The sequence below is a fragment of the Notamacropus eugenii genome, chromosome 6 (genome assembly GCF_028372415.1).
Source record: "Notamacropus eugenii isolate mMacEug1 chromosome 6, mMacEug1.pri_v2, whole genome shotgun sequence".
Classification (NCBI taxonomy): Eukaryota; Metazoa; Chordata; class Mammalia; order Diprotodontia; family Macropodidae; genus Notamacropus; species Notamacropus eugenii.
In genome coordinates, this window is record NC_092877.1 from 211,933,803 (window position 1) to 211,957,945 (window position 24,143).

Below are 24,143 nucleotides of genomic sequence, written 5' to 3' on the forward strand. Positions count from 1 at the left end.
CATAAACTCTTTAATAAATGCTTGTTGACATGATTTGATTTAAATTTTCAGCATCCAGTGGATCTGTGAACTCATCTGTTCATTCCCTCCAACTACCAGGATTACGACCCTCAGCTGGTCTTTCCAGTGCTACCGTTAGCTTGCCATAAACACTGGGGGCATCTTCTCTTTTTTGTGACACGCCGGGGATACCTCCCTTATTCTCAATTTGCATCCTTTAGTAGCTTAATAACAGGTGGCTGAAATCATGCATGAATTAAGACTCCGGTCCCCCATCCCACAGTGTCCATGAAATCGATCTATCAATCAATAAGCACATAGGAAGAAGCTACAACTTGCCAGGCACTGGGGCTGCAAAGATGAAAATCATAGAGTCGTTGCCCTCAGGCAGCTTACAATCCAGCCTCTTTGGATCTTTAGCTATTTTTTGGAACTGCTCTCCTCAGCCGCGGCCCCCCCCCCCTCCAATCTTCATTCTCCCCTCTTCCTGTCACTGCATAGTCAGACTAAAGAAGGAAGGTTACTCATCTTTGGAGAACGCAAAATCCAGCCGTGGGGGTGGGTCTGTGTGGGGGAAGGGGAGTCTGGGCACAGGGGTGGGAGGAGCGGGGTTGGGGGCTAGCTGGGCATTGCGCGGCCCTCTGGTGTCCCCAGGGGCCGCTGCGGTGGCAGCCTCAGCCGGGGAAGAGGACAGAGGGAGGAGCCCAGCCCCGGGCCAAGGGGAGTGGACTCTGCTGAGTGCCGGGAAGAGAAGAAGGGGATGAAGCTAAGGGGATCAGAGGACTGAAGGCCGCCAGGGAGGTGGGGGGTGGATTGGGCATCGGGGCTGGGTCTCCCCCAGCTACTGCCCCCCGCCTTTTGCGTGGAAACGCGCTTCCTCTTCCGTCCTCCCCCTACTCTCCTCCTCCTCTTCCTCGGGATCCCAGAGGTAAAGTCCCGGCAGGGGTAGGAGGACCTCGCAACTTGTCGCTCCTCAGATTGCGACTGTCGGGAGACTCACTCCTTGACCGCCCCCCAGGCAGAGATATCCCGAGAGTCGGGGTGCAATCAGACGGGCAAAAAGTTGTCCCCGAGAAGCTCGAACAGCCACAGGAAAAAGGACTGGACTTTCGGGTCCCCTTGATCAGCCGCTGCCTAGTGAGAGCCCGAGTCCCGGGGGTGGAGGGTGGCAGAAGCTTCCCGGAGCCATCTCGGGCTCATTTCGGGGAAATGAGGAAGCCAGACGTGAAGATTGTGCTCCTGGGGGACATGAACGTGGGCAAGACCTCGCTGCTCCACAGGTACATGGAGAGGCGCTTCCAAGAAACTGTCAGCACGGTCGGGGGAGCCTTCTACCTGAAGCAGTGGCGGTCCTACAACATTTCCATCTGGGACACTGCAGGTAACTGCCTCGCCCGGGCTTCTCCCCGGGCAGCCTTGCTCTCTTTCTTTTCTAAAAACTTTAGAAGCTGAAAGTCATTTAACCTGAGAAAGTCATTTAACCTTGTTTGCCTCAGTTTCCTCATCTGTAAAGTGAGCTGGAAAAGGAAATGGCAAACTACTCCAATGTCTTTGCCAAGAAAACCCCAAATGGGGTCATGGAGATTCAGGAACGACTGAAACAATTGAACACCACACTATGTGCAAGCCTTAGAGGTCATCTGGTCCAAACCCCGAGGATCAGAAAGGTGAAGTTTACACGGCCGGGGTAGTCATTGCCTAATTCGAGTCTAGGGGCTTATGTTGTCTCCCCTCCTTAGAAGGTAAGCTCTTTGAGGGAAAAGGTTATTTTCGCTTTTTCTTTGAATCCTCATCGCTTAGCTCAGTCCCTGGCTCAACACACGCTTGCTGAAGTGATTCCACACCAATACTGCCTCTCACTTCTGGGAGAAGGGGCAACGACTCCTATAGAAATTTGGGAGGGAGGCTTCCATTCAGGAAAAGGTCTTAAAGAAAGAAAAGGATCTCTGCAGAGAAATGATAGGATTTCGAGCTGGTTAAGAAATCTTGCAGGTTCAGTTCAGCCCAGTCGTTTTACAGACGTGGAAACTGAGGTCTAGGGAGTTGAGGTACGCTGTCCAACGTCACACAGGTAGAAGAATCTGGTTCGAATTAGGATATTCTAGCTCCGAATCTTATCTCATTGCACCAGCCTTCCTCTTTAGCTCACTCCTCACTGTCTCCTAGCTAACTGGAGTTTTCCCATCCTCCTTGTCCTCTCAACTATACTGTCCTACAGTTCCCTTTCCTTCCGTTTCTTTGCACCTCTGGGGAGGTGAAAGATCACTATGCTAAAGGATTCCTTTGTCAAGTTACTCTTTTAAAGTAGTACTTCCATTTGAATCTGCCTAGGGATTCTCTTCTTTGGCCCTAGATGGAGGCTACCCAGGAAATGTAGCCCTTAAACTTGAATTGTAATCATATTCTCCACATGCCATATAACAGTGCCAAGTATAACCTTATTTTTTCTTTTACCATTGATAAGGTAAGATAAGTGACCATTTGAGACTTTCCTTTTCCTTAGAGTAGAAGAGAGAGAGAGAGAGAGAGAGAGAGAGAGAGAGAGAGAGAGAGAGAGAGAGAGAGAGAGACAGAGACAGAGAGAGAGAGAGACAGAGAGAGAGAGAGAGGGAGGGAGGGAGGGAGAGACACAGAGAGAGAGGTCTTTCTTGTTTGGTGGGATTTATGACTTTTTTAGATGTAACTATTAGAGGCTAAACTTAGGTCTCAATTTGCTAAGTCTACGGAGTGGAACTGATAATTGCCCATTCCCCCTGAAAAGAATGAATCCAGTAAATGAAGAAATAATGTACCACTTTTTTTTGGTGGCTGAAGCTTCAAGATGCAGCTTCTCTGATGCTAGCATTTTAAAGAGTGACAAATGCACAAGGATCCTTCCCAAGGTTTTTAATTGCCAACTGTGTGCCCCTAGTTCTGCTGAGTAAACATGATTTTAATTGACTCTGTTTTTTAAATTGGTTAAACCAAATGAATTTGAATTAATGAAGTTCAGGATCACACTGTATTTGCATTTCTTTTTTTATAAGATTCTGATTAAAATGGGGAGATAGTTTTCATAACAATCCTTTGAAACTGAACTCGCCCATATAAAAACTCCCCCCTCTGAAGTTCCAAGATATGGCATTACTTTTGTTTTATGCACAAACTCATTGAGTTCCAAAATTATACCTCCTTATTCTTTTCTTTAATATTCGATCTTAACTCTAGAGGTGGTCATATATAATCAACAGGTATTTTTGGAAAGGTGGTATGTGTAATCCTCAAGTAACTGTTTTCTGATTGGTCTATGTGCTGGGAATGGTGTAAAATTCCTGTCCAAAGTAAGGTACATCAGATAGAGCACTGGTCCTGGAGTCAGGAAGACTCATCTTCCTGAGTTCAAATCTGGCCTCATACACTTACTAGCTGTGTGACCCTGGGAAAGTCATTTAATCTTGTTTGCCTCAGTTTCCTCATCTGTAAAATGAATTGGAGAAGGAAATGGCAGACTACTCCAGTGTCTTCGTCAAGAAAACCCTAAATGGGCTCATGGAGATTCAGGAATGACTGAAACAACTAAACAGCACACTTGTATGCAAGCCTTGAGATATAAATAGAAAATGTGAAAATCATCTCTGCCCTCAAGGAACTTAATTTCTACTTGGGGTAGTGGTGGAAAAAAGTTTGTTTAGTGGTGTCCCCTCTGGGATCTGGTGTTAGGGAATAGGACCCTCCTCAGAGGCCAATATCAAACTTCTATAATGGGTTATGTTTCTGGATATATTACTCAAACTCTGCCGTATCTGAGTCCAAGTAATAAGCTGAGAGAGTTTATGGAGTAACATTTGTATTTATTTCAGTACTACTTTTTGCATTTTCTTCATCAGAACAAGGACATCTATAGCAAGCATATTAATCACCAGAGAATTTTGAAATACTGCTGATGTGATGATGCCCTAGATATTTTTGCCGAGTTTCCTGCTGCAACACGCTGAGATTTCCTGGATGTTTAGTTTCTTTTTTGCTGTTTGAAAAATGCCAAGTGTTTGTATTTAGGAGTATTGGGAGGAGCAATGAGGAAAACCTAGGAGGTGTCAGTAAAGTCTTCCTCTCTTTCCACATCACTGATTTCCTGAATTTAGAAACACTTTTGTTTCTTGGAAGTGACCTTGATTTCTTGAAGGTCATATCAGTTAGAGCAAAAACTGTGGGAAGGTTTTATTAAATTGAAAAGACTTCAGGCATTCACTCAGTGGTGTCTGTTGCCTGAGAACTGGCACTGTTAAGTTAGAAGCTCCTCAATAAAGGGTCAATGAATTAATGAATAAAAATCATTTAATAAGCATGTACTCTGTGATAAGCACTGGAGATGGAAATACAAAAGAAAAAAATAATTTCTTCCCTCAATGAGCTTACATTCTAATGGTAGAGACTATAGCTATGGGGCAGTGATAACCTGAAAGAGGTATTTTAGTTTAGAAAATTAGGAGGATGGCAGGTGAAGTTCTAAGGGAATGTATTCTGGCATCTTTTTCAGAAACACCTTAAAGTCATAGGATCATAGCTCTGGAAGTTGAAGGGAACTCAGGTCATCAGGTTCAACCCCTTCATTTTGCAAATGAGGAAACCGAGGCACAGAGAAATTAGGAGATTTATCCAGGAATCACATAGGTAGTGTCTGAGGTAGGATTTGAACCCAAATCTTCCTGTCTCCCAAGTTCAGTATCCTCTATAATATAATATAGATATTATATTATATTATAATACTATAATATTATAAAAGTGGTTTACAAACTTTTTGTCTAAGAACCCCTTTATTCTCTTCAATATTATCGCAAATTCCTTCCCAAATAACTTTTGAATATGAATTATGTTGATTGATATTTACCATTTAAAAATTTTAGTATTATTTTAGTATTGTGAAAATAATTTTGACCTCACATACCTCTACAAAGGGAACACTTTATAAGAACTGCTGCTCTTTTATTCTGGTGTTGGGTGAAAGATCCCAAATATGTCTCACTGCAAGACCAGCTTTCTATTCATTATTCCATGAAGCCAGATGGATATCAGAGGTTATTCTGTTAACAAACCCAGGAGAGTTTTTTAAATTTCCCCCCTATTGGGTGCAGTTGGTGTGGAATTACAATTTATTATTGGTCTTCATGACCCCAAACAAAAATTTCAAACAGATCTTTATCCAATATACATCAGTCACCATGAAGGGGAGACCAAGAGTCTAGAAACCATTACGGTTTGCCAACACTCAATCTCCTTAACGAACTGAGAGATATGACAAGCAAGGACAACATGGGATTAGACTATGAATTCATTTGTCAAATATTACAGAAAGGAGAGCAATAGCAACCTCGCCCCATAAATGAAAAAGCCTTGGTTCTGAAGCTCAAAAGCCCTGAGTCACTCTGACAGAGTCATATCGGAAGTGATAACTCAAAGGCTCACTTGTGGAAGAGTTTTCAGTAGTACCAAGTCAACAATTTCCCAGGAGTCTTTCTTCCCCCACTAGTATGAACCAGCGCCAGTCCCCATACCCCAGTGGGGGTCCCAGATAAGAATCTTATAAAAATCCACCAAATGTCAAGTGGTAAACCCCAGTCCCTTCAGTGCCCCAGCAGGTTGCCTAACCCCTTCCAGGATTCCATTGGACTGCCTTATGTCCTTCATTCCTGACCACCCTCAATTATTATCTACCCTCAATAAAGCTACCTTGTGCTACTTTAGTCTGTCTTATTATGGGCTCCATATTTCCTTGTACTGGACCTTGGAATTCTGAACCTTTCTAAGTCTGCATTAAGACAAAGATTATGGGCAGCATTACTCTATAAAACATTGAGAATCAATGGAGAGAAAAACAATTTTACAGAAAGCTTGTCAGGAGACTCAGCTAAATAAATTTATTCCAAGAGCATTTAAGGATGGGCTTGAAAGGGAAAAACAAATAGACGAAAAATTGAAAAAGAGTCTTTACATAACAGACTCTTTATCATCCAGGAAAATGGAGCCAACACATTTGGACTAGAATATATTATAGTGCCTGATGAGTGGTATGAGAAAGTAGAAATAGCCCTGAAGAGAACAAAATGAGAAAAACAGCTGGACTAGATCATTTATACTGGAGGTAACACAGCTTTGATGGCATTGAGGTCTTGATTCCCTAGTTAAATAAAAGTGTGGAGGGTACCAGAGGTATGAGCAAAAAAATCCCAGTTGTTACCAAATAGAGGTAACTAAGAGATTACTAGTGACTACTAACCTTTAAAATTATTTTCTTCTTTATACAAAATCTTTGTGAGAATAATCTGCATGTGCTTAGATGGCACCCATGATGAGATTATCAGAATGGAATAGTTAAGCTTGCAGATGAGATAATTTTAAAAAATTTAACTTTATTCTTTTCAATAAGCAAACATTTATTTTCTCTCTGTCCTACTTCCCTTCTCAGTTGTAACAAAAAGACAAAAGAAATCCTTGTAACATGTATGAACAATCAAGCAAAACTAATTTCCTCATCACAAATATATCTCGATTTGCATTTATAATTCCTCCGGAATTATAGCTGGCTACTGCATTGATTGGAGTCCCTAAGTCTTTCAAAGTTATTTGCCTTTACAGTGATGTTCTATAAATTGTTCTACTGGTTCTTGTAGGTGATATTTCATAGTAGACCATATCTTTATCACTGCACAATTGACTAAAAGATATAGAGGACATAATCCCACTGTGTTTTTTTACTTATATAATCTAGGTCTAATCTTATATACATATAGTTATAGTCTACATAAATTTATAATTTATATATGCATAGAAATATACATGTAATTTGGAATAGCAAAATGCCACCTTAAGGGATCTCCTCCAACAAGATGTCTCCCAGGCACATATCAGAGCCATGCAAAGTACCTGGAAGGATGGAGCAATAGAAATAGTTTTCTTCAACAGTCTTCTGTTTCCTAATCAAGGAAAAATACAGAGAGACACATATTTTTCCAAAGGTTTTAAGAAAAATCATAGAGGAGGCATAGAGTTCAAACTCAAACAGATTGATTTCTTAGATGATGAGGGCCTTGAGGTTCCTGTTTAAGGATGACATTTTGGTGGTTGCCTCAAGACCGAGAACGTTGCAGATCCTCTTAAAAGAGGTTCATAATTACTCAAAAGAACTTTGTCTAACTACCACACAGGAAAAACTGAGAGAGTAAAAAGGAACTTGTTGTTAAGGTGATGATATGCAGCTGGTTAGACAATCTGTAGAAATCATCTATCAGTATGTGGTGCAAATCAACAGTGAGCTAGCTGTTTCCTAAGCTGGACAGAAGTAAGCTGGACTGCCTCTGGAAAATTATGCTGTTCTTTTAATGACTCCGAATTTTTCTTGAAGCTAAAGTCTACTTAAAAAATATCATTGCTGCTCTCCCTCTCCCTCTCCCTTCCTCCCTTTCTCCCTCCCTCTCTCTGTCTCTCTCTCCCTCCCTCTCTCTGTCTCTCTTTCTCTCCCTCTCTCTCTCTCTCTTTCTCTCTCTCTCTCCCTCCTTCCCTCCCTCTTTCTCTCTCTCTCTCTCCCTCCCTCTTTCTCTCTCTCTCTCTCCCTCCCTCTTTCTCTCTCTCTCTCTCTCCCTCCCTCTTTCTCTCTCTCTCCCTCCCTCCCTCTTTTTCTCCCTCCCTCCCTCTTTCTCTCCCTCCCTCTTTCTCTCTCTCTCTCTGTCTCTCTCCCTTCCCTCTCTCCCTCTCTCTCTCTGTCTCTCTCTCCCCTCCCTCTCTCCCTCTCTCTCTCTGTCTCCCTCCCTCTTTCTCTCTCCCTCTCTCTCTCTTCCTCTCTCCCTCTCTCTCTCTGTCTCTGTCTCTCTCTGTCTCTCCCTCTCTCTCTCTGTCTCTCTCTCCCCTTCCTCTCTCTGTCTCTGTCCCTCTCACCTATCTATCTCTAGAGTAAGGGCATACAATATTAGTGCTGGCATTACTGAGGGTACTTGGTCAGATTAACCCACTGCAGCTCAGAATTCCCCAGCTCCAGCAATCTGCAAGCCTCAACTTCCCCCAAAACAGAGATTACAGACATGTACTACCTTGCCCTGGCTACTGATATCTTTTCATATCACCTAAATTTCTCAAGAACTCCCTTACCCTCCCAGAGAACAATCTCTAATAACAAAAAAAGAGGGGAAAAACTTGACAGAACTAGCAAATGTACTGCAAAAAGTCTGACATGAAATTCTGTGCTCTCCATCCACAGCCCCTCATCTCTACAAAGAGAGTGGGAGGAGGTTCCCACTATTTACAATTCTGTTACATTTGAGTTTTGTTGTCTAGTTGCTGTTTTTTTTAAAATTTGCATTGTGGTAGCCATTGTGTATATTAGTTTCTTGGTTCTGCTTTCTTGGTTCTCCTTTGTATATAATCTTCCCATGCCCTTCTATATTCATAATAACAATCTTTTTATAGCATTCTAATTGAACATGTTTATTAATGTGCCACAATTTGTTTGGCAAATCCCTAGTTGATAGGCATTGATTTTGCTCTTTTGCTATTAGAAAAGTATTTATAAATATTTTGGTGTATAGGGATTCTTCCTCTTTATCATTGATTTCCTTGGGATATATACCTAAAAATGGAATCTTTGAGTTAAAGAGTAAAGACATTTTAGTCATTTTCATGGCGTAATTCTAAATCACTTACAGAATGATTGTACCAATTTGCAAGGCCACCAACAGTGTATTAGTGTGCCTATCTTTCTATAACTCCTTCAACGTTGACTATTCTCTTCTTTCATCACTTTTGCCAGTCTTTGGAGTATTGTTTTGATTTTCATTTCTCTTCTTATAAGTGATTTGGAGCATTATTTACATGGATGGTAATCATTTGCAATTCTTTTGAGAATAATAGCTAAGACTTATATAGTCCTTACTACGTGCTAGATACTTTATAATCATTATGTCATTTGATCCTCACAAAAACCCTAAGAGGTAGGTGCTGTTATTATTCCCATTTTACAGACAGGGAAGCTGAGGCAAGCAGGTTAGGTGACTTGCTTAGGGTCACATAGCTAGTATGGGTTTTGAGGCCAGATTTGAGCTCAGATGTTCCTGACATCAGGCTCAGTTCTCCATCACACCACAAGCTACCCAAGGTCTTTGAAAAGTACTTCTTTATAGTCTTTGACCTGTTATCTATCAGGGAAATAGCTATTTTTGACCTTAGATATTTCTGTTCTTTCCGTATCTTGGGTAGCAAATCCTTATAGAAGAAATCTGATTTAACTTTTTCCCAATCAATTTCCTTCTCATCCTAGATGCATTAATTTTTTGCGTTCAAAAGCTTTTCTATTTTATGCAATCAGAATGATCACTCTTTCTCTGTCTCTCTGTCTCTGTCTGTCTGTCTCTCTCTCTCTGTGTTTTTCTCTCTCTTTCTTAATGGTCTCTATATCTTGTCTGATTAAGAATACACCTTCTCCGCAGAGCAATGAAAGCTATATGACCTGCTTATCATCAGGTGTGACCTTTTTTTTAATGGTATGACCTTTAACATTCAGGTTGCATATCCATTTTGAGTTTATTCTGCTATGTATTGTAAGATGATAGTCTAAACGTAATTTCTTCCAGACTGCTTTCCAGTATTCCCAGAAATTTTTTCAAATAGTGAGTTCTTTTTTTAGGTAACTTATGTTCCTATATTTATAAACAAAGTTTGATTTGAATTCAGTTATTTCTGAATCTTCCTTGTCTAATCTGTTCCATCGATCTACTTTAAAATTAACTTGTACCAAATCATTTTGATGAAAACTGACTTGTAATATAGTTTGGATTCTGGATATGATGTTCCCAAAGCCTATCTTTTTAACACCAGTGTTCTTATGGCAACATCACATGGCTGTGAGTTCTCATAAATCATAGATCCAAAGAGTTGAAGTTAAGACTCACCCAAAGGCAGAGGAAAGGGGGATGAATGGTTAGTGTGAACAGGCTGCATCACATTACAAAGGAGTAATTACATAAGAGAAATGGTGTACATGATATTAGAGAAAAATGTATGGCTCTGGGGGAAAAAAGATGGTCCCCAATAACCAGCAGAGAATTCAGGAGACTAAAGACATCCAAGCAATGTGAAAAGAATAGAGTAAGGCTCTTAGCCTGTTGGGTGTTTCCCTTGTGGAGAATTTAAGGAAGGACCTGGATATTAAATGTACTTGTCATCTCTAGACTAGATTATTACAACACCTTACTACTTGGTTGGCTGGTCTCTGTTCTATTCCTATTCCAAAACAGAGATCTGTCCTTGCTCAATAACCTGCAATAGCTCACTATTACCTGCTGGTTTGTACAGTATTTTAAGCCCGTAGCCTCGCATTCTAGATTTATTGACATTATCCTCTGTACATCCACTCTGTACTGCAGTCAGACCAATCTATGTTTGTTCCCTGGTTTATGACATTCCTTCCCCACTTCCTTGCCTTTGTATAGGTTATCTCCCATGCCTGAAATGCTCTTCCCTTTTTATCCCTGACTCTTGGACTTTCAGACTCTTAAAGGTTAAATTAAAGTAGCACTTTCTAAAAGGGCCTTTCCTCATCCCTCTCAATTATTAGTACTTTCCCCCAAATTACTTTATATTGATATATGTCTACATCTCCCTAGAGGCAGGAAAGAAAGAAGGAAGGAAGGAGGGAAGGAAGGAAAGAGGGAAGAAAGGAATTCAGCATTTATTAAGTGCTTTCTTTGTGCCCAGATACGGTGCTAAGGGCTTTACAAATTTTATCTCAGTAGAGTAGAAACATCTTGAGATCAGGATCTGTGGGGCTGTGCTTGTTTTGATCTCTGTATCCCCAGGGGTAGCACTGTGCATGGCATGTAGTAAACACTTCAAAATTCTCATTCAGTTGAATTGAAATGCCTGGTCAGCCATCATCCTTGCCTGGAATGCATTTCCTATTTAGCTCAGGTGCCGGATCTACAGTGAGGGTTCCAAACTCTTCAACAAACGTGTTTTGTCTCTTAAATTTTCCTAGATCAGGTTTTTCTGGATCTCCTGTGTTCTCATCATACTCTACTTTTTAATATGTTTAGCTGTCTACTTATACCCCTTAGTACAGAGATTCTCAATCAGGGGTTCTTGATCTTAAAAAATAATTACAATTTGATCATTGTAGTTTAATATTATTATTTTCCTTTGTATTCCTATGTATATTAATTTATCAATAACATTATCAGACTGTCAAGAGGTCCATGACTCAAAAAAAATTAAGAACCCTTCTTTATTTAGTAGGTAGGTAGTTTTTTTCAGGTCAGGGGTTTAGACGGTTTTTACTTTCACCCCCACCCTCTAGCCCAGCACTATACTTTGTGGATGGGGGGGGCCTTAAAAACTGTTTGTTGAATTTTATTCTCTACTCTAGAGTTGACCCATGGAAATAAAGATCACTCTGGGCTTAAGGCCTGAGGCTATATGACTTTTTATGAGCCTGGGAGGTCTTTCCTCCAACCCAAACCTGGGCCTATAAAGTAGAGACAGGGTATGTTTATACTAAGCTTTGACCCATTCAAAAACTTTACATCTAGATTGCCCCGGGCTTGGATTTCAGACTGAATTTGGACTGCTTTAGTTTCTTTCTCAGGGACTTTCTGTTTGCTTTCTATAAGAGGATATTATATTTAACAAACTATGGTTTTAGGCTAAGAAATCCTTCCTTGCCTCCAGCGACCTCAGGTGAACTTCCAAAACTGATCTGGGAAAGAAAAAATATGATTACTGGCAGCTTGTTAAGAACAGCTCGAAAGCCTTAGCTACTCTGCTGCCTGCAGATGTACGGGGTGCTGTCCTGGAAGAGAGATGATTTGTAGCTTATTTTGTGGAGGGGAGATCTAGGAGAGGGACATCCAAAAGATGAACTACCTAAGAAATATGTACTTTGGAAAAATCGTTAGGTGAGCTTTGGAGTCTCCACACATCTATCCTTCCTCCCTCAACCAAATGTGCCAAAACTGGTGACAGAATTCTTCAAAGCACTGAAGGAGCAAAACAGATGGCTCTACCCTAAATGAGATTTGAATTTGTCTTTGAAGTTTTCATACTGTTGGGATGGGTCTTGAGGGAGTGGATGGATTGGGTAGATTCTTTCCATTATTTCATTAATTCCACAAACATTTTTTAGGAACTCCTGGAGATGCAAATCATAGCCATTTGGGGGAAGAAGCGGTTGGATCTGTGATTTCTTTCATTTTTAAAAAAATTTATTTACTATTTTATTTTTCCCCAATTACATGTAAAAATTTCTTCACATTTGTTTTTCTTTGAGTTGCAAATTCTCTCCCTCCCTCCCTCTCTCTCTCCCTCAATGAGAAGAGAAGCAACTTGATAGAGGTTATATGTGTGTAGTCATACAAAACATATTTCCATATTAGTCATGTTGTGAAATAAAACATACATACTCAAAGAAACCTCAAGAAAAATAAAGTTTAAAAAAGGCTTCTTCAATCTATATTCAGATACCATCGGTTTTTGTCTGGGGATAGATAGCATTTTTCATCCTATGTCCTTCAGAGTTGTGTTGGACAATTGAGTTACTGAGAACAGCTAAGCCATTCACAGCATTCACACGGACAATCTTACAGTATTGCTGTACTTTGTACAGTACATTTCACTTTGCATCAGTTCATACAAGTCTTTCCAGATTTCTCTGATAGCATCCTGCTCATCGTTTCCAACAGCACAATAGTATTTCCTCACAATCACATAGCACAGTTTGTTCAGCCTTTCCTTACTTGATGGGTATCCTCCCAGTTTCCAAATCCCTGCTACCAAAAAAAGCTGCTATAAATATTTCCATGCATATATGGGCCCATGACTTCATTTGTGAAGGCAACTCTTGATGGGGCAATTCCCTCGATCAAAACAAATCCACCCTCTAACTAAATCCACAACTGCTGTCTGACCTACAGGGTCATCCAGTGTTTGAGGAAGGACTTGAACCTGGGTATTTCTGACACCAAGACTAATTTTCAATCCACTCCGTCTTGCTGCTTCTCAATAGCCAACAGATAGAAAAATAAGTAAGACTCGATCTTTTCTGTGTAAGAACTTAGATTCTAGTAAGGGAAGTTAAGACATGTACAGAAATTACTGTAGCAATAATAATTATTATTTTCATTAATATAACACTCACTGTTTCCAAAGTGCCTTACAAATCTTAGTTCAATTCATCCTTGTAATAACTATTTTACAGATGAGGAAACTGAGGCAATTAGAAGTTAAGGGACTTGCCCAGGCTCACACAGCAAGTGTCTGAGTCTGAATGTCTTCTTGACCCCAGGCCTAAAGCTCTGTTCACTGAACCACCTAGATGCCTCATCTAGTCTACCCCACTTCATTTGTTCTTGATTAGGAAAACCAGGCCCTTAGAGGTAAAGTGACTTCCTCATCATACATCTAGTAAAAAGCAGAAACTTCAGTTCAGGCCTGTAGAATTCAAGGCCATTTCCTCTGCTCTTCCTTCTGTAAGATACTCCCTCCCCTAAATGAGAAGTTAGACATCTCCCAAGTATTGGTGGAAATTAACGCCTTTGACTTTGGAAAACCTGGCTGTGATTCTTTGGAAGTCAGTGGAAGCCAATGCATAGCCAGTGTAGAATGTAGAACTGAGATGTAATATGCTGAGGCTTAGCAGGGTGGCCTTTTATTGAGTGAAGCTGCTGAGACAGCTTTTAAGGGTTTGATGTTTGGGAAATAAAGGACCACGGACCTAGAGCTGAAAGTCTTAGTCCAACTCCTTCATTTTATGGTTGGAGAAACAGGCCCAGGGAAACTAGGAATCTTGCTCAAAGTCTTGCAGGTAATAAGATCAGAGGGTGACTATATATTCATTGACTTTGTTGTCCTCTCACAAAGTCTGATAGGGCACTAGATGATGAAACAGCTAATTGGAGCAGCCACAGAATCAGGATAACCTGGGTTCGAGTCCCACTTCTGACACACACTAAACCTCTTAGTGCCCCCAGAATGGCAGACTAGGTGCTGCTGTGCATTGGCAGAGGGAGTTTCATCACTGGGAATTCCTGATACCAATTTAATCACAGTCAGTTAAAAAAAATTTCAAAGAGCTACAATTAATTATGTTTTGGGGCTTCAGTTTCCTCAACAAAAAGTGACCAGGTTGACCTAGATCACCTCTATTCATTTTCCTATGCATACCTACCACAAGTGCTACATAAGAATAACTCACATTTGATTAGCACTATACTGTAGCCCCAGCACCCAACACAGTACCTGGGACATAGAAGATGATTTTTTTAATAATAAGGATTGAATTGAAGTCTCATGTTCTTCCAGTTTTTCTGTGTTGTGTCCTGAACCAAAAAGTCTTTGATTATTTTTCCCTATGCCTTGGGTGAGCAGGAAAAATTTTCCATACTGACTTTCCCCTTCTACTTTCCCTCCCATTATTCAGTTTTTCCCATAATTACAAAACCCTTTGAATTAGTTTTTGATTTAGGGAGTCCAGGTTGAAGGTCTTTGGTGCTAGAAGCTAAACATTGTTTTTGAAGATTGTAGGTAAAAGTACTTTACTGATGGTGATTACTTACAAAGTTACTCCTTGAACAAAAATATCTTTTATTTACTTTGATTTGTGATTTCATTGGAATGGTTATTTTCTTCCACTAATTTAGTCTGAGTAGACATACATAGCCAAGAAATGAAAAAGCATCGCTTGATGATAAACCCCTGTGAACCCCATAGTAAAGGTAGTCCCTAGGTTGGTACTTAAAAGTTTTGCAGTTTGTCTTCTACTGACATAGCCTTTGCAAAGCCAGGCTCACCTACTTACATGAAACAATGTGCCACAAGAGTACTTTAATGGAAGAAGTCATCTTGTACATCACAGCCAAATTAATTTCTTGAATGCGTTGATTTGTCACTCCCTTACTAAAACTTGCTGTGGTTTCCTCTTGTTTATTGAATAAGGAATAGCTTTCTTAGATTAAAATTCTAGGTGTTTCAAGCTCTTTCCAAACTTTCCATCCACTGTTCTTCTATGGATCTTACATTCAAACTCAATGGACTTGTCTCTTTTTCCAGAATTTTCCTTGAAATCCCTTCACTTGAAAGACCCTCCCTCCCATGTCTGCTTGTCTCAATCCTGTACTGGCCTTCAAAGATGAGTTTCAATGCCATTAATTTAGTGGCATTCATCCCAGCAAAAAGAATCTCTTTGTTCAACTTTTTCACTTTGTATCTTTCTTATGACACACATCATAATACTGCTTTCTGTTGTTATAGTGAGAGTAGCAAAATATATCATCTCTCCTGCTAGAGTAAGATTCAAATTCAACAAGCAGTTAGTAAGATCCAACTGAGATGTCTACTGACATTTTATAGTGTTTTAAAGAAGTTTGCAAAGTGCTGTTTACCTACATTATCTCTTTTGAGCCACAATGACCTTGTGAAGTAGGTATTACAGATTTTATTATCTCCTTTTTATAGATGTGGAAACTGGGGTTGAGACCGTCGCCTAAATGATAAATATCACAGGCAAAATTTGAACCAAGGTCTTTCAGAATTCAAGTCTAGCATTTCAACTATGACACCATACACTTTCAGGTTTATAAAACCACATGAGATAAGGAGTACAGATGAGGAAACTAAGACTTTTAAAGACTCCAGCTGGTTTATCTATGCTTTCACAGAGATAATTGTCTGAATAAGGATTCAAACTCAAGTCTCCAAAACTAGATCTAGTACTCTACTTTAGTCACACATACTGCATTGGATATTAAAGGAGATAGAAAAAATTAAATGCTCTGCTCATTCATGGAACTTGTGGAAGGCAGGGAATGGGTCTCATTTTCCCATAATTCTTAGCATACAGTAGTGCTTTGTCCTTTTTTGGCTCTCACATATTCATTGAATGAAATTACTTATTGCATTAGGAAAAATGGAGCATACAAGTGAGCAGAATTAGTTGTCCTACTGTCTCTGAGAATGTGTCAAATTTCATATTCATGATAGCACGTAGAAATTAATGTTGAAAATAGTATTGCAGTGAATCTTGCAAAGTTGTTCATATATTAGAATGTGCTGATGTATTTATGGTAAACAAACCTGGGGCTGTAGCCTATATTACATGGTTGCTTTATAAAATCGGCACTTTAGTGGCTCTGATTTGTTTTAGTATCAATGTCATTAAAATGCATTATGGAGCATGTATGAGCAATGTGAATACATGGCTATTTGTCACATAGTGAAAGTTATTTTTAAAAATGTGAATCACAAATCACTTCTTCATATTTAGAGAAAATTGATTTGTCCTTTTTGCTTATTCTACAGATTATGCCTTTAAAATTTTTTTGTTGATCCATTTTGTTGCTACAGCACCTATATTTCCCCTTGTATTTTTTCCTTGTCCTCCCCTAGTGAACCATCCCTTACAATAAAAAATAAAAAAGAGAAAAGAAAAAGTTTCAGCAAATCTAATTAACATATCAAATTGCTCTGGGATTTTTTGCATTTTTTCACATTCATGGACCCCCCACTTCTGAAATGAAATCAGGGAAGTATCTTTTCATATCTTTTTTAAGAGTCCAGCAGGCCGTTAAAATTTTCAACATTTAGTCTCTTTTATACATAGATTTTTATTGAATTTTATTATTTGTACATCATCTAGATTTTCCTTTCTGTACCTTCTTCTCCTTGTCCCAAGGAGTAATCCCTGATAACACAGATTTTTTTTTTAAGAAAAAGAGGAAATAGAGGAAAAACCATTCAGCAAAACTGATCAACATCTTGAAAAAGGCTGACACTAGACATTGTGTTCACACTTATGGACTTTCACTTCTATAAAGGAGCCAAGCTGAGGTGTCTTCTCAAATATGCTTTTTGGGACCAAACTGATCATTATAATTTTGCACCATTTAGTTTCTATTGCTTTATTTTTGCTATTGTTATTTTTCATTTGCCTCACCATAATCGTTGTGTATATTGTCTTTGTGTCTTTTCATACTTCACCCTTCTTTTCCATGCTTCTCTCTATTCATCATGTTCATTTCTACTTACAGTACAGTGATTTTTCATTATATTCTCATACCACAATTTATTTAGTCATTCCCAACCAACAGGCAGATGCCTGTTGTTTCTAGTTCTTTGTTATCACGAAAAGTACTGCTATAAATATTTTGGTGTATTTGGAGCCTTTTTTTCTGTCATTGACATCTTTGTGTGGTATACCTAGTAGTGGAATCTCTAGTCCAGAGGATATGTACTTTTTAGTGATTTTCTTTGCATAATTCCAAATTGCTTTCCAGAATGATTGTGCCAATTCACAGTTTCACTAGCAATACATTAATGCAGCTTAGCTAATTTTCCAATTTATTTCAGAGGAAATCTTAGATTTGTTTTGATTTGACTTTTTCTTATTATTAGTGATTTAGAGCATTCTTTCATATGGTCAGTAATAGCTTACACTTTTTTTTGAGAGGTTTATTTTTTTCTATAGTTCTATTAGTTGTTTACAATTCTTGTATGCTAGATCCTTACCAGAGGTATTTCATACAAAGATTTTTTTCCCCCATTCACTGGTTCCTTTCTTATTCTATATGAATTAATTTTATTTGAGCAAATATTTTCATTTCTCTTGGATTGGATTGGTAACATGATTAATAATATAAAACATTTAAAATTAGCAATTAGAAAAATTAATGAGTTTTTTACATTCATTTAAAAAAAACTATTGCCTTTGTCATGTTAATATAAGAAACATTTTTTAACCCAAACAATATTTTCTGAAAAGTTTTTCTTTTTGGTCTGGTTTCATCATGTATTGGATGTGCCTGTATTTTAATGGTTCCAATGTGGAGAGTGTAATCGTTAGGCAGTTAATTCAAGAATAACCTTGAAAATGATTCCTTGCTGATTCACCCAGGATAAATAGAAAATGATGTTCATTCAACTAATTCAGTTTTAAAAGATCTCAACAAGCTAGAATAATGGTGAAACTTAATAAGGTAAGGTGAAATTTAATAGGGACAGATTTAAAGTGCGATCATCAGGTTCAGAAAATCAGCTATCCAAGTAGAGAAATGAGGGAGGCATGGCCAGACCACATTTTAAAATATCCAATATTTTTTAGTGAATTGAAAATTCAGTGTGTCAACAATGTGACATGGTGCTAATAATAACCATGATAACAGACACATAGGACTTTAAAGTTTGTAAATAAATTTCTTCATTTTAGCCTCACAACTCTGTGAGGTAGACACTATAGATAAGACTCCTATTTTATAGGCAGATGGTCTATTAGGTAGATTGCTAGGCCTAGGGTTAGGAAGACCTGAGTTCAAATCTGGCCTCAGACGCCAGCTGTGTGATACTGGGCAAACCACTTAACTTTGGATGACCTCAGTTTCTCATCTCTAAAATGGGCATAAGAATATCTTACAGGGTTGTTGTGAGGTTTAAGTGAGAAAATTAACGTAAAACACTTAGCTAGCTATTAAGGAAACAGGCCGAGGAAAGGTGAAGTGATTTTCTTATGTTTCTACGCTTAGTCATTTGTCAGAATGTCTTCTCTTTGTTGTTGTGGAGTAGCGTGTGTCAAACTCTTCATAGCCTCATTTGAGATTTTCTTGGCAAAGATGCTGGAGTGGTTTGCCATTTCCTTCTCCAGAGAAACTGAGGCAAGCAGGGTTAAGTGACTTATTCAGATAGTAAAGTATCTGAGGCTGGTTTTGAACTCAAAAAGATAAGCCTTCCTGATTCCAAGTCTAGTGCTCACTGCATCGTCTAGCTATCCCAATTTTAAGCCTAATACTGTGTGTTCTCGGTGCAAAACTGTAAAAAACAAACAAACAAAACCCAGCAATAACATTCTAGGCTTCGTTAAGGGAGACATGATGTCCAGAATGAAGGTAATAATGGCTTTACTATACTCTGTCTACCTTATCACATAGTAGCTGAAATATTATAATCTGTTCTAGATATTTTAGAGAAAACAAACATTCTGGAGCATGAACAGAAGAGAAGAGCAGGATGATGATAAGATTGGAGGACCTGGAGAAGAAAAGACTGAAACATGGTTAGCCATCTGTAAGGACATGAAGGACAATCTTGGGAGAGTGGGGCTAGAGCTAGAGAGAAGAGCTAGATCCACTGGGTAATATTTACAGGGACATGTTCGGGATTAGTATTTCAAGGGACCTTAAATTTCATCTAACAACAACCCTGTCATTTTAGAGATAATGAAACTAAGATCCAGAGAAGTTAACTGAATTGCCCAAGGAAATAAGTGTCAGGATTGGTATTCAAAACCAAATTCTTCAAATCTTCCACTTTCCTGTGCTGTTTAATGTAAATAAAATCTTTCTGTCAACTACAGTTGTATAAAAGTGCAATAGGTTACCTGGAGAAGTAATTGCTGCAATTCTTTATGAAGAGAATGGATGGTGGTCACTTTGGGGTACGTTGTAGGAGGGATTCTTGGTCAGGTACAGATTAGGTTAGATTAAATGGTCTATGAGTTCTTTTCTAAATTAAATTATATCAAATATTTCTTAAGATTATTGTTCAGTACTATTATGGGCAAGGGGAAGGGTTCCTCTTGTACCTTATGGTGTATGGCATTTTATATATGTATACATATATATGTATACAAGTATATGTATATATATATATGACTATAATAAAAGATAGAATGTAATAATTATATCAGAGAAATCTAAAAAAAGTGCTATTTGAGGCCCAGGAGGGAAATATTATTTCTGAGTAAAGTGTTTAATTTACTTAACAACTCTGATAATCCCAGGTTTGATGGAGGAGGTATTCTATACTGCTGCCCTAGATCTCATCTCAAAGTATCAGTTTCTTCTTGATGGTTGGATGAATTCTGACTCTGCCATCATTTCAAAACTGAATTTTCTTCTCATGGAATGTGTAAAAATTGTGGGGTGAAATAAGCAGAATTCATAGAACAATATGCATAGTAATCATTTATAACAATGTTAATGAAAGTATCATTAAAAAGATAGTAACTCTGAAAAAGTGGGGGACATTGAAGGTTCTGAGGAAGAGATAATAGCAAAGATAATAATAGCTAACATTTATATAGCACTTACTGGGTACCAGGTACATGGGTAATAGGTACTGCATTACAATTACTTTTAAAAATCTTTTTTCCTTTCTTTTTATTTTTATTTTAGACCTAAATACCAAACACAAATACAGAATAAAGAAAAGAAAGAATATTATAAATTTAAATATTGAAACTTAAATGCAGTAAGAGAAGTCATGGATATAGCAGAATATAAAGGAGAATTCAAAATACGTAGCGATAAATTTTCATTTCAAGAAAGCCTGTATGATAAATACTACACATTGAGGTGAGAGCTGTCCATCTTTGCTTCCTTGTAAGTTGTCCTTTTTTTCTCTGCTGTGCACTTTCAACTTTGCACTTTTTACCTCCTTCCTCCCTCCCCCCCAGAAGATTACAATAAAGTATGGATATATTTATAGATATATAATCCACATATACACATATACACCCATGTACTTACATACATATGTACATGTATAGATATATTTTCCCTAACAAATTCTATTCATGATCTTTGTTTTTATGTTTGTATCTCTTATTTCCTATCCCTCCTGACTCCTCTACTTTACTTCTTCCTGCTACCTTGCCCTCCTATTACTTACCCTACCCTCCCTCAAAGGATCCCTCACCTATCTTCCCATTCCCATAAATCTGAACACCCTTCTAATAACTCACTATAATTTATTCCCTCACCTTCCCTTTTAGAGATCTCTGTTATCCTCTTCCCCTCCCCACCCCCTTACTGTTTTATTTCTTCTGAATTTAGAAGACTTTTATACTCTTCTAGATATATATGTATTGTTCCCTCTTACACCCATGTCTAATGAAAGTAGGTTACCAGAACTACCATCTCCTCCCCCATCTACTTCCTCTGTGTCAGTTTTTCCTCTTACTCCTCATTTGTATAAAATAATTATTCTTTTTAGCTGTTCCTAAATGGTTTTACTTTTTAAAGTCATATCACACTCAAGCTTTCTTCCGAACTACCCAATTACTAATGACAATCTTAGACATATGTTTTACATTTTGCATATGTAAAAGGTAAATGGTCTGTCTTTATTGAATTGTTTTTGTTCAGTCTTTGATATGTGCCTTATGTATGTCATCTTCTATTACATTCAGGTTTTTGGTTGATTGATTTGTTTGTTTGTTTTTTAACAAAGTCCTGAAAGTCTGACAGTTGACCAAATTTTCACTTTTTTTTTTTTCATTCAGGATTATGCTTAACTTGGCTGGGTATGATATTTTCATCCAGAACACCAGTTCTTTTGCTCTTTGATATATAGTGTTCCAAGACCTGTGATCCTTTCATTCTCCACTGCTAGGTCTTGTGTGATTCTAATTGTGGTACCATCATATTTAAATTGTATTTTTTTCTTGTTGCTTTTAATATTTTATCCTTGAGCTGGGAGTTTGAGAATTTGACTATGATATTCCTATGAGTTTTCCTCATAGGATCTCTTTCAGGTGATGATTGATGGAATTTTTTTCCTGTTTTTACTTCCCTACTCCCTACCTTATTCTATTGCTTCAGGACAATTTTCTTTAATTATTTCTTATATTATTATGTCAAGATTCTTTTTTTTTTTTATCATAGCTTTCAGGTAGTCCAATTATTCTTATGTTTTCTTGATCTGTCATCCAGATCAGTTGTTTTTCTTGTTAGATGTTTCATTTTCTCTTCTATTTTTTTGTTCTTTTTATTTTGTTTAATTATATCTTGATCTCTTCTAACTTCACTGTGTTCACTTTGCCCATTTCTAATTCTCAAGGTGTCATTTTCTTCCTTAAGATTCTGAATCTTGTTTCCTAATTGATTGACTTTCTGTTCATAGTCTTCTTGTTTTTCCTGGATCATTCTGATTTTTTTTAGTTTTTTTTTTTTTTATCAATCTCTCTCATTTGATTATTAAAGTTTTTTTTAAAGTTCTTCTATAAATTCTTTTTGGACAGGTGACCATTTGACATTACTCTTTGGGGTAGAAGAGGGTTTCTTTGCTTCAATATCCTTCTTTGAAGATGAACCCTGGTCTTCTCTATTTTCATAATAGTTTTCTATGATTGGATTCTTTGCCCGTGCAATTTTTTTTGTAGTGGTAGCTTAATTTTTTGTAATCACCTTTAGCCCTGAGGTATGGGGGATGGCACCTCTTGACCCTCATCTTCAGTTGACCCATTTAGACTGGAACCAAAGCTCAACCTCCAGTCTCCTGTAAGTGCCCACAGTCAGGGCATTCTGCCCCACTGCTTCTGCACTCACCCATTATGTTCTAGTTCTCTCTCTCTCCTGATGCTCTCTGCAACACAACTCACTTAGACTCCCAGCTCCGCTCACTGTCCCAGGGGTAAAAGTTCCTGTGGATGTGGCCACTTCCCAAACCAGCTAACCTCAGGGCTTACCACTTGTGTAAGTGATTTGCCACTTCTTGTTTACCTTGAACTCTAGCCTGGAGGTGTTTACTCTTCACAAGGACCAAATCCTATCCTGAGATTTTTCTTCTGATCTTCTCAGATTGTCCCAGGAGGACCCCATACTGTGCCCCAATTATTTATTTTTACCTGCACATTGTTAGCCCTGAGGTGCTCGTTTTATCTCTTTTGTGAGGGAAAATCTTGAGAGCTTAGAATTTTCTGACCTACTCCTCCATCTTCCCAGAATCTTCTCTTGCAGGTTACAGTTATTCTCTCATTTGATCTCATTTATTATCTCAATTATTATCTAATTTGATTAACCTTTCGTGGTAAGTGCTCTTCTTATCCTCAAATTACGGATTTACAATCAGAGGTTAAGTGACTTGTCCAAGATCACACAGGTAATAAGTATCTGAGGCTGGATTTGGAGTCAAGTCCTGATTCCAGACCTGGTGCACTATCCACTGCACCATCCAGCAGAGAGAGGCAATTAGTTTTGGAAAGAATATTATATATATTTTCAGACAAGGAAAGTTTCTGTATCAGGTTTTTATTTTCTTGATTGTTTTTCTTTGTCACAAGGAAAGGTTTGATTTGGAAAGCATGGGAAATGACTGAAGGAGTATTGAAAAGGAGAAAAGATATCGTTAAAACAATAAAGAAAAAACAAAACCCAGAATTTTTTCCTTCATAATATCTTTCTCTGACTAATCTCAATAAGTTCTCAGCATGCCATTCACTCCAGAAACTTGTGCTTCTGTGTAATACTGGCCCTTCCTTCATTTCCTTCCTTGCCCTCTTTTCTTTCTTTTCTTTTTCTTTCTTTCTTTCTCTTTCTTTCTTTCTTTCTTTCCTCCTTTCTTTCTTTCTTTCTTTCTTTCTTTCTTTCTTTCTTTCTTTCTTTCTTTCTTTCTTTCTTTCTTTCTTTCTTTCTTTCTTTCTTTCTTTCTCTCTTTCTTCCTTCCTTCCTTTCTGTCTTCCTTCCTTCCTTCCTTTCTTCCTCCCTCCCTTTTTTCTTTCTTTCTTTCTTTTTCTTCCTTCCTTCCTTCCTTCCTTTGTTCCTTCCTTCCTTCTTTCCTTCCTTCCTTCCTTTCTTCTTTTCTTTCTTCCTTTCTTTCTTCTTTCCATGCCCAGTACCCAATATCGTGCCTTGCACATAGTCACTATTCAGTAAATATTTGCTGATTTGCTTGGTTGACTTATGAATGTTAATCTCACTCAGGAATGTCACTCTGTCCTGTGTCCTGTTTCTGCCCTTTTGGACATCAGACAGGTCCAGCTTACTTCTGGCAGGATTATGGGCACTCTGAGGATTCTGCAGCTTGACATCTGAGTAGTAAACAGGACTTGACAATTTATCTCGTAGAAATGATTGTCAAATCAACAAGCATTTATTAAACATATCCTAGGGGGATAAGAAAAAAAAAGAAAAAAAGTCTCCCTGTTCTCAAAGAACTCAAGGTCTAGTAAAGGAAGCTGCTTTCAAACAAGCATGTACAAACAAAATATACACAGGATAAATTACATTTTATGACATTATCTAATATGCCCCCTCATCTTATAAGGAAACCCAGAGATTCAAAGAGGGGATGTCCGGAGCAAATACAAAATTCTCTGTCCTGACATTCAAAATGTGCCTTCACCCAGCCGTCTCCTACCAGTC

At 38.3% G+C, this 24,143-nt stretch overlaps 1 protein-coding gene across 1 annotated transcript in view; it reads left to right on the forward strand.

Annotated features, from left to right (window-relative positions):
• The first annotated feature begins 605 nt into the window (after nucleotides 1–605).
• Nucleotides 606–24,143, forward strand: part of RAB20 (RAB20, member RAS oncogene family) — a 52,725-nt gene continuing 29,187 nt past the window's right edge. The window contains exon 1 of the mRNA XM_072621984.1: nucleotides 606–1,381. Coding sequence (XP_072478085.1) covers nucleotides 1,210–1,381 — 172 coding nt within the window. The 5' untranslated portion in view covers nucleotides 606–1,209. The remainder of the gene's footprint in view (nucleotides 1,382–24,143) is intronic.